Here is an 11,707-nt window from a genome sequence, read left to right as displayed (position 1 = left end):
TCCCATTTTCTAAAACATTCCCGCTTTTTCCTTTACAAAGAATGGGACATTTTTCAAACTTACACATTTTTTATCCGATTCAAACCGTTCCAACTTTAACACGTTCTACCACCCTGGACATTCAAGCCTATCATTTTTTTCAAGTAAAAAAAAAAATTCCAGGAATTCCCATTTTTTTCACCCTTTTTTCAGTTCACTACTCCTTCCACATTTTTCAACCCACTTCAACCGTTCCACCGTCAAAACATTCCCTTAATCAGGACAAAAAACTGAAATAAATAAAAAAAATCCCAGTTTTTCCGAAGTTCAATACTTCAACATTTTTCGACCGATTTGAAAAATTTCAACACCAGCCATGTCAACTCATTCACAAGGTTCAGAAATATTTTGCATTTTTCCCCCCAAAAATTGGCTATTCCTTTTAAAAAGAATGGGACATTTTTCAAACTTCCACAACTCCCACGTTTTTTTTATCCGATTCAAACCGTTCCAACTCCAAAATATTCCGCCTGTTGAGGAATTGTGTGCTCCAAGTCAACAACTGGTCATCTTGAAGTTCAACCTCAGCATTGGAGGGTCATTCAGGAATTGCTTCATGTAGTTCGTCATGGTTTTCCGGCGCCACTTAGTGGTTAAGGGACACAATTACACCAAATTTTTGTTTTTCCGTCAACAAGAATTAAATATGGGTTTCATGGAAAGAACATGGTGATATATCTGGATTACGGTTTGTTAAAAAATAGCAGTTAAAGTGGGAGTCATAAAGGGTCTTGAGAAGGCATATTTTTGTACCCTATTCTAACAACGTTGCAATCAAAAACAATGCAATTAAAAACAATTTTTAAACAAGCAAAATGTAGATTGCTAACCTTCTATTCAGGCGTACTGGAGATTAAGCTACGCTGGATTGTCAAACCCCGGATTCATGAGGAGCAGCGTGGTTTTGGTCCTGGGATCTGAGCCAAGGATGTCGTGGCTTGTGCAGCCCTTTGAGACACTTGTGATTTAGGGCAATATAAATAAACTTTGATTGGTTGATTGACTGGTGGTGGAACTGTGGACCAGCTCTAGACTCTCAGCAGGGTCCTTGAAGGTGTTGGGAGTTTGCCTAACCAGTCTACATGGAAAAGGCATTCGACCGTGTCCCCAGGTCCTGTGGGGAGTGCTCGGAGAGTATGGGGTATCGGATCCACTGATAGTGGTGGTCCGCATTGTAAGGCGGAGCTGTTTCCAGTGAGGGTTGGACTCTGTCAGAGCTGCCCTTTTTCACCAATTCTGTTCAAAACTTTTATGGACCGAATGTCTTGGCGCAGTCAGGGTCTGGAGGGGATCCGGTGTGGTGGCTGCAGGATTAGGTCTCTGCTTTTTGCAATTGTGGTCCGGATGGCTTCATCTGGCCAGGATCTTCAGCTCTCACTGGATCGGTTCGCAGCCAAGGGTGAAGCGATTGGAACGAAAATCAGCGCCTTCAAGACTTGAGTCCATGGTTCTCGCCCGGAAACGGGTCTAGTGCCACGTCCGGGTTGGGGAGATGTTGCCCCAAGTGGGAAGAGTGGATCCTTAGATCGACAGGCGGATTGGGGGCGGCATCTGCAGTGATACAGACCTGGTATTGATCCGTCGTGGTGAAGAACGAGCTAAGCCCAAAGACAAAGCTCTCGACTTAGCGGTCGATCTACGTTCCTGTGAGCTTTGGGTTATGACTGAAACAAGCAGCCAAAATGAGTTTCCTGCGTCGGGTGGCCAGGTTCTCCCTTAGAGATAGGGTGAGAAGCTCTGTCATCCGGGAGGACCTCAGAGTAAATAAATCCGCCAGATGCCTTCAGGGGAAGTGCTTAGGGCACATTTAACCGGACATTTTGGGGAGATCACATCTTCCAACTTGTCTGGGAGCGCCGGGAGGAGCTGAACGAAGAGGATAGGGAGAGAGAAGTGTGGGCTTCTCTGCTGAGGCTGCTGCCCCCGCGACCTCACCTCGGATAAGTGGAAGAAGATAAATGGATGAATAACCTTCAAACCAAACAATGATACCACAGAAGTTAGACACAATGCAAGTTTTAGACCCTAGGGGTGCACAAGGGTTAGTGTATTGACAATTAGCTGGTTAACCCTAACCCCTTCAAAGACCTTGTGGTCAATACTTTTCTCACCCACCTTGCGTGTGTCATTTGCCAAATTGTTGTGCTGAGTGACAAACAACATTGTGATGTACAGGTGTGAGAAATTTCAAGTCAGTCAAACTTTCGAGGTGAGGACTGTGGCCGTATCAAACCTTTGAGCATGAAAAATAACGGACAAAAAGGTACAAACTACATTTAATTATAAAACAGGACAAAGACTGAAAAATACTTTCATGGTAGTATACCATTTATGCACTCCAGGGTGAAGTAAAATCACATACTTTTGACAGTAAAAACAAAAAGAATTCATATGAAAAAGGTGTTTTCCCTCCAGGCTCGGCGGAGGAGCAGGTCAGAATGCAAACTTGTCATTTGGTCCTTTAGAAAAAAAGAAAGTTCAAGCCTAAAGCAACTAAGAAGACAATGTTGTAACGGGTTCATGCAGCCATTGTTGTTTTGGATGGTTGAAAGCTGTGGAGTAGTATTTACAAAGTGAGTGACCGAGCAGTGGGGAAATTATATGGAGATTATTGAGGAAGGAGTCGTACAGGAGGAGTTTTATCAGGGAATTTAATAAACAATAATCATACCAGATTAAAATTTTTGTAAAACGTCCATGACTTTTTTTCTTTTCTTAAAAATGTCTCCACAAAAGCAGCAGTGTGCCAAAAACAAACAAAAATAAACGGTCCGGGGGGATAAGACCTACATACAATGAGCTTAAAATCATAACTACAGAGTGTTTACAAACCTTCTAGGATGTGGTGTGAAAGTAAAAGGTATGCAGGTATGATTTAAGAAAGGTCCGTAAGTGTCCAGGAGAAGAACATGGTTGAATTCTGGCCCTTTGACTACAAGTGTGGCTCCACCCTTTACCTTGAACGTAACAGGGACCACATCAGAGTCAGTTGGTTTCATTTCCAAAAACTTGTCCACACAAACGCGGATATTTTCAAAAAGGCACATTTTGTCCTGCTATGACCTTTATCCACTTCAACACTTTTACCAGCTGTCTTGTATATTTTGGCACATCAGAACGCTGAAAAAGCAGCCATCTGGCAAAATGTTTTTGTGTAACTAGTGTTACCAAAAATGGACTGTTAATGCGGTAGTGACTGAGCTTTCAACCGGAAGCCGTCTAAAGCGTTTCTACTCATATAGACTCTTCATTCATCACTTTGTAAGATTTACAATATAAATAAATGATAAGTGGGTTGTACTTTTATAGCGCTTTTCTACCTTCAAGGTACTCAAAGCGCTTTGACACTACTTCCACATTTACCCATTCACACACACATTCACACACTGATGGAGGGAGCTGCCATGCAAGGCGCCAACCAGCACCCATCAGGAGCAAGGGTGAAGTGTCTTGCTCAGGACACAACGGACGTGACGAGGTTGTTACTAGGTGGGATTTGAACCAGGGACCCTCGGGTTGCGCACGGCCACTCTCCCACTGCGCCACGCCGTAACTAAAACAATTTATACTTACTAAACCGTCTCATGTGTGACGTCTGCAGGAGTGCTTTCATGCATATTTGTACGTGCTATTGTGATGAAGTGAAGTGAATTATATTTATATAGCGCTTTTCTCTAGTGACTCAAAGCGCTTTTCATAGTGAAACCCAATATCTAAGTTACATTTAAAGCAGTGTGGGTGGCACTGGGAGCAGGTGGGTAAAGTGTCTTGCCCAAAGACACAACGGCAGTGACTAGGATGGCACAAGCGGGAATCGAACCTGCAACCCTCAAGTTGTTGGCACGGCCACTCTACCAACCGAGCTATGCCGCCCAATCAAGCTAGCGTTTTTAGCTTTTGCTAATATGCTAACACATTCTCAAGTGTTTGTGTTAGTATTATCAACCTACAATGGCATTCTTTTTGTTTTGTTTCAGTTTCGTAAATTACCAAAAACACCACAGTGGAGTTATTGAATCTGTTTGCATTTATTTAATATTTAGATTCCATAAAAAAAAACAAAAAACATCCATCATCATGTCTTTCATAATGATTTTGACTGACAGGTAAAATTCCCCAAAAAGCGCAGTTCCCCTTTAAGGACCAAAAGCATTGTTCGCAAGTGGAAAAAGAAAATATCCGTGTTGATGTGGACATTGCCTTCGCATTTGCAGACTTACCTCTGCACGTCAATCTGTTGATCTGTCCCCTCATCATTCTGCTGCTTTGACACCTTGGCCGACTCTGTGGATGGGGTGGAGTTGGCGTCCGCCGCTCTCTTCCGACCTCGTCCGGCGCCTGTGCTCGCCGTGTCTTTGCTCGCCGCCGCAGGAGGAGCAGCAGCCGTCGTTTTGGGTGGCCGACCACGCCGTTTAACGGGCGGCGTTTCCTTCCCGGCGTTGGGGGTGACGTTCTTACTGGGCTCCTTCTGGCAGGGGGAACAGATCTATGATACCTGTTGTTCTTCTTAAGAAGCTCCAGTTCAGCTTACCTCCACCTTGCCTTCTTCATTCTTGATGACTGGGTTCTCGTTGTTTTCTTGCGTTCGGCTCTCGACCGGTTCTGTGGCTATGATGCTCTTGCTGGGAGTTACAAAACAAACAAACGCAAAGACAATCATTTTTACTGCCAGTGTGCTTTTTTTGTGTTGGAGGTGGTTTGAGAGCGTACGTGTTCTTGTTGACGGGGGATGAGCTTAGTGGTGAGGAGTTGGTGGTGCTGGTATTACTGCTGGTAACTACTGGGGTCTTGAAGATCTTTCTGCCTGGTACGGTCAGGGCTTTGTTGACAGTCGCCAACACTGGAGGTTTAGGCTGCAGAACACAAAGTCGCCACTTCAGCGTACATCACTCCACCTCATTGGATTCACTTTTTCTTGGGTCTTTTCGTGACACTTGTTTTTTGTTTGTCCTGTCCAGCTTCTCAGGCAAATCATATAGTTGATGTAGATGTCCATATATCGGTGTTCAGATTTACTTTACAAAAGAGAAGTGTAGGATACTTCTCTTGTTGCCTTATTTGAATTTGACTTTATTAAATGTATTTATATTATTTGGTGCAGCCAAATAGAGGAGGGGATAGAAAGAGAAAAAAAAAGGAAGACAGAGGGGGAAATTGTGGGGATAAGAGGGAGATTAGACAGAGAGACAAAAACCACAACAGCAAACACAACAATAACAACAACAATAGAACAACACCAGCACATAGGATATGTACAAATATGATCGTAAAAGTGATAGCAAAGAAGCAGTTAGTGAAATAAATAATAATATAGAAATGAAAATGAGCATTTTTACACTACAACTGGAGCAATAAAAATACCAATAGAAAAATCACTATTTATTATAAACAATACGAATAGTTTACCTCTATTATCAACAATACAGTTGTTCAAATGCAACAATACGTATACAAAATAACTAGAAAGATAAAAAAAAAAAAAGGAATACCGAAAGATGGAGGGGAAGAGAGAGAGGCAACCTATATTAATCTTGTAGATTGTTATAGTAAGAATAGGTTAAGCTTTGTCAGTACGCCATGTGTTACCAAGTTTACTCTAGGGCAGGGGTCGGGAACCTTTTTGGCTGAGGGAGCCATGAAAGCCAAATATTTCAAAATGTATTTTCATGAGAGCCGTACAATTTTTTCTAACACTGAATACAACTATATGTGTGCAATTTTAAGTAGGACCAACATTTTTAGAGTATAATAAGTCTCTTATTCTTATTAATAACATTGTTATTCTGAAGGTAACTAATAATACCTAAAGTAATTCTTACCATTAATGAACAGGTGCGGAAGAAAACGGATTGATGGATTAAGATGCATGAGAATGTTTTATATTCTGAACGTTATTTTTAACACTGTGATTACCAGCGGAATTATTCATTACTTATCGTGTTAAGCAATGTCAGCTAATATTTATCTGAGAGCCAGATGCAGACATCAAAAGACCCACATCTGGCTCTAGAGCCATAGGTTCCCTACCCCTGCTCTAGGGCAACAACGTTGATATATGTTTGATGAAACATGATTATGTGCATGAGTGTATGTATGTATATGTACTTGTACATGAACACAATGTGTATATGAATGTTTGTACAGTAAATTTATATTTTCGTGACACTTGTTAGTTACATGACATTGGTGGTAAACATCCTTTTACCGTAATTTCTAAGAACTTTTTTCCTACGCTTTGAATCCTCAGGCTTATAAAACGGTGCGGCTAATTTCTGGATTTTTCTTGCTCACGGCCACAAGGTTTTATCTACAATAGCCATCATTAGCCCCAGGCAGAGACACTGAAATGGTGTGTTATTGATTGTGCTATAGCGCCATCTGTTGGACAAAATCGCTGACTGCAGATGGTGCGGGTTGTAAAGGTACTTCTTTTAGACATAGACTTACTTTTTATTGTCATTCAAATTTGAACTTTACAGCACAGATAAGAACAAAATTTCGTTACATAAGCTCATGGTAGTGCAGGATAAAAAAAGCTATAAGGTGCATATATAATTAAATAAATATATATAATTAATATTTAAATATATATATAAAATAAATAAATATAATATATTTAAACAAATAGATTACTGTACAGATAAATATATTGCACTTTTTCCACATGCGTCCACGTTTATGGATGTATGTTATATTGTCTTTTTAATTCCAGCGAGTTAATCCATTTTAACCCCTTGAACCGGAACTAAAACGGTCCATAGCGTTTTTACTTCATTCGTCACTCTAAGCAATGTTTACAATATAACTAATATAATTTATTCTCACTAAACCGTGATGTCTATAGGAGTGTTTTTGTGCATATTCGTACGTGCTAATGTAATGAAGCTAGCGTCGTTAGCATTAGCTAATATGCTAACACGTTTACGAGTGTCTGTGTTAGTATTATCAACTTACAATGGAATTCTTTATGTATTGTTTCAGTTTCACAAATTCCTCAGTAAATTCACCAAAACGTCACCCTGGAGTTATTGAGTCTATTTAGCGGATTGGAGAGCCAGCTTCCGCAGCTAGTGGGTCCATGATGATGACTTCTGTTTTGTTTGATCATCCGTTTTACTGCCGTGTTACAGACACCATTTGGAAACAATTAAGTTATGTAAATGAACATTTACAAAATATTTATGTGTGAATAACTAATTTCACAACATATATATCTATAGCTTATAGTCCAGTGTGGCTAATATACAGGGAAAAAGTATTTTTTCAAAAATTTAGTGGGCGAGGTTCATATACCGGTGCGCTCCATAGTCCGGAAAATATGGTTATGTTAAAAAAATTATACCTTGACTTAGGGATGTAATTTTATATCACAGTTGTTGTGGCCAAAATGAAAGATCCCAAACACTGATCTGTATTTGGGATCTGCCTAAGTCCAGAAAATTTGCGCGCATCCGCCTTTGTAGTCCGTGGTTGATAAAGTTAACGTACCAGAAAATTTGCGCGCATCCGCCTTTGTAGTCCGTGGTTGATAAAGTTAACGTACCAATCATTTTCACACACACACTAAGTGTGGTGAAATTTGTCCTCTGCATTTGACCCATCCCCTTGATCACCCCCTGGGAAGTGAGGGGAGCAGTGGGCAGCAGCGGTGCCGCGCCCGGGAATCATTTTATGGTCATTTAACCCCCAATTCCAAACCCTTGATGCTGAGTGCCAAGCAGGGAGGCAATGGGTCCCATTTTTTTATAGTCTTTGGTATGACTCGGCCGGGGTTTGAACTTCCAACCTACCGATCTCATGTCGGACACGCTAACCACTAGGCCACTCTTACTCTATTTCTCTTATTTTCTTGTTATGGGACATTCATCCTCAGCTGTTGCCATTTCTAATATAAAGTAGTTTAAAGTTCTTATTTAGATCTGTCAGTAAACTCGCCATGAAAGCGATAAAACATACTGGTATAGTGAGTTTACATTAATCACCCAAAGAACTTGCACTAGTGAGCCACGGATGAGGAGATGCTGCTCCGTTATTGATTGAAGTAAAGTCTGGATGTTATTTAAACAGTTAGCGCCAATCTTTCGACACTTCTTCCACTCCCGTCCTTGCACGCTACACCGCTACAACAAAGATGACGGTGAGAAGACGCTGTTGAAGGTGAGCCACGTAAATAAGACCGCCCACAAAACGGCGCATCCTTTAGCGACTGTCAGAAAGCGACCTGAAGATGATGTGTAAAGCATCTCTGCAACATTTTGAGCAAAGAACCACCATTACATGTTATGTAGACCACAAAAAAGTATTTTACACTTGGAAAAAATATATATATATAATACGACCCCTTTAATGCACCCTATAATCCGGTGGGCGCCCAATGGTCCTGATATTCGGTATCTTCCAAAATGTGTTTTACCTTTCCTGTGAGTAACATTTGTCGCATCTCTGCTGCCAGATAGTCTTTGTCATTCTGGAAGTCCTGATGATAAAAGAAGAAGAGCGGGGACAAAGTAAGAAATGATAAGTGTGATATGACAGCAACATTGGTAAAATATGCTATGTGCTAATGTTAGCTGTGACACAATTGCATCTTAAAGGGGAACTGGACTTTTCTGAGGTGTTTAGCCAATCGTTCGCAAAACACATGCATTTTTTGTTTATGCATTCCAACTCTAGCACGGTGGAACAGGGGTTAGTGCATGTGTCTCACAATACAAAGGTCCTGAGTTGTCCTGGGTTCAATCCCGGGCTCGGGAACTTTCTGTGTGGAGTTTGCATGTTCTCCCTGTGACTGTGTGTGTTCCCTCTGGGTACTACGGGTTCCTCACATTGCCAAAGACATGCACCTGGGGATAGGTGGATTGGCAACACTAAATGGTCCCTAGTGTGTGATTGTGAGTGTGAATGTTGTCTGTGTTGGCCCTGCGATGAGGTGGCAACTTATCCAGGGTGTACACCGCCTTCCGCCCGAATGCAGCTGAGATAGGCTCCAGCGACCCCCGTGACCCCGAATGGGACAAGCGGTAGAAGACGGATGGATGGATGTATTCTAACTCGTGAATCAAAGTCTGCTTACAATGAAGTCACTCTTGTCTGCAACAATTATTAACCAAGTATTTATGATATTGTAACTAGAAACACTGATTAAGACAAACTATTTTTAGCGGCGCTAACTAGCTTGTGTCGGCTGTGAGCTGCTCCCTTGCCTCGGTGCTTGGGAAAGTTGATCCTAGATCATAAATAATGCCTCTCAACTGGATAGTAGAAGGATGAGGACATACTTGGTCAACTTTGGCATCCAATTTAGACCTGGATGTGGTGAAAAAGACACGAAAAGACGCTTTGTTCCACCCCCCTATTTTGTTTGTGAGGATCATGAGTCATATATGAACATCCCAGTCTGCATCCTAATGACAGCAGACATTGTGCAGTAGCAATCAGTAATGTTGAAGGAAAAAGCAAACGTGATGTGTTTTTTTAATTATGCTTAAAATGAGCAAAATAGGTAAATACTAAGGGTTTAACGGTACGTGTATTTGTATTGAACTGTTTAGGTACGGGGGTTTTGGTTCAGTGCGGAGGTGAACCGAACAGACGGACATAGTAAGTAGCGTAAACAATACTCAACATGCCGGACATTTGAGGCATTTAAAAAACTCTGCCCTGACAGCCCTGCAAAAGAAGACATGTCCGGTGCAAAGAGGACGTATGGTCAGTCTATCCTAGCCCGTGTCCTCTTTTGCTAGCATGCTAGCAGCGACCGGGCTAGGATAGACTGACCATACGTCCTCTTTTCACCCGACATGTCTTCTTTTGCGGAGCTGTCAGGGCAGAGTTTCTTAAATGCCTCAAATGTCCGGCATGTTGAGTCACGGTTGCTTGTATTAATGTACGTTCATGGTTAAGAAGTGGTGAAAAACAAAACACATTGTTCGCGCAACAGCAGCATTCGTGAGGGAGGGGCGGAGAGCGAGAGAGTTATGATAAACGTGCATGCGTCGCCAGGCTCTGCTTTTTATCCATCGAGTTATCAGATTTAATTTTTTATTATCTATAGCAGGAGGCAATTTGCGGCCCGCAGCTAATGTTTTAAAGGCCCACGGCACATTCTAAAAAGACTATTAAAATAAACAAAAACATTACAGAAGTGAAACAAAAAAGCTTGAAGGTCAAATGTAATTTAGAAAAAGTTGCAATGTTGATTAATAAAACAAAGCGGTTTATTTTTAATTTCAAACTCTCATTGCTCAAAACATAATATTGGATCAAAATCAATGTTATTATGAATTATTTACCTATCTAAGGTTCCCATTACTTCACATCAAATATTCCACTGCTAAAAATATTTTTGGTGGAAGATTTTGCAAATTTGGTAAATAAATAACCAAAAAAATTATATTTTGTTGTTTTCTTACAGTACGGAAAATGAACTGAACTGTGACCTTTAAACCGAGGTACGTACCGAACCGAAATTTTTGTGTACCGTTACACCCCTTGTAAATACTACATGTTATTATGAATGTTACTATATTTATACTTACAGAATGTAAATAAAACCTTAATGGAGGGGTTTGGATGTTTTTAAGCGCTTTAAAGGCAGAATAGAGCGGCTTCCAAAGGCTCCATTCTAACCAGACTTTTGCTAGCATTGAATTATGAGTTACAATGCATACATTTTTCAGGAAAATACAGGTTTGAATTTTCCTGAGGGCACTCTCCTGAAGGAATTAATAAAGTACTATCTATCTATCTAAAAGAACACAACATATGCATTCTTGCCCTACATAATGATTGTGAATGAGGCAACATTCCACAAAAAGTGCAGTTCCCCTTTAATGTAAAGCTTTATTACCTTCTCTGGCGCCAAGTAGAACTTGTCGGGTAGTACGGGGTCGTTTGGACAGTCCAGGTGACACGCGGTGCTCTTGTTGACGATGACGAAGAGCGCAACATCACAGAGGATATACAGCTTCTGCAAACACATCACACAATATCACAATAGTCTCTTCAGATTTACTGGGTCATTCTTCTTTGTACCTCGTTGGCTTTGATGTCATCAGGACACTGTGCATCTTTGGTCTGTTTGATTTTCTCCACCATTTTCCTCAGAAAACCGTGACTATTATTCTCATTCTTGGTCATCAACACCTCCAGCATGAACCATAGACACCTGAGTACAAAAATAACATGGCTGCAGTCGCTCATAAACAATCACAAAAGATACAATCTTTGGAACAGCTCGGATGATTCCTTAACATGTTCCAGTTTCATTCACACATTTAAAAAACACTTTAAGAACAATATCTTGGAAAAATATATCACTCTTGAATCAACACAGTAGTTAATACTCTGATCAATGTTAATTACAAACTAAATGTGGGATATAAATAATAATGGAAGTATATAATATATATGTATATTATTACCAATTATATACTATATATGTATATAGTATATAACTGGTACAAAGGTTTAAACTAACATGTGTATAGGGATACCTCACATGTCTTTATTGTGTATATATTTGAACAGTGTTTATGTTGAGTACAAGGTGTATTTATAATATGTTGTGCAAAGAAAATTCCATAATTTTTGGAAGCTCATCTTGTATTTGACATTGTTTATAGTGTTAGGCGCAATAAGTTTTCCAACTTCAGCCTAAACCCTTTCA

At 40.6% G+C, this 11,707-nt stretch overlaps 1 protein-coding gene across 2 annotated transcripts in view; it reads right to left on the bottom strand.

The window, feature by feature from the left end:
- Window positions 1–2,303: 2,303 nt before the first annotated feature.
- The window catches only part of pds5a (PDS5 cohesin associated factor A), a 52,031-nt gene continuing 42,627 nt past the window's right edge, over window positions 2,304–11,707 (bottom strand). The window contains exons 27-33 of one of the 2 annotated variants that reach the window (XM_061916058.1): window positions 11,074–11,206; window positions 10,889–11,008; window positions 8,453–8,515; window positions 4,750–4,892; window positions 4,571–4,661; window positions 4,260–4,507; window positions 2,304–2,996 (exon numbers count right to left, since the gene is read on the bottom strand). In XM_061916058.1, the coding sequence (XP_061772042.1) occupies window positions 2,993–2,996; window positions 4,260–4,507; window positions 4,571–4,661; window positions 4,750–4,892; window positions 8,453–8,515; window positions 10,889–11,008; window positions 11,074–11,206 (802 nt within the window). In that variant the 3' untranslated portion in view covers window positions 2,304–2,992. Of the gene's footprint in view, window positions 2,997–4,074; window positions 4,508–4,570; window positions 4,662–4,749; window positions 4,893–8,452; window positions 8,516–10,888; window positions 11,009–11,073; window positions 11,207–11,707 lie in introns of those variants that run through there. The other variant, XM_061916067.1, reaches the window with a different exon arrangement.

Source organism: Nerophis ophidion, linkage group LG01 (genome assembly GCF_033978795.1).
Source record: "Nerophis ophidion isolate RoL-2023_Sa linkage group LG01, RoL_Noph_v1.0, whole genome shotgun sequence".
Classification (NCBI taxonomy): Eukaryota; Metazoa; Chordata; class Actinopteri; order Syngnathiformes; family Syngnathidae; genus Nerophis; species Nerophis ophidion.
This window is presented reverse-complemented; position numbering and strand designations above follow the sequence as displayed.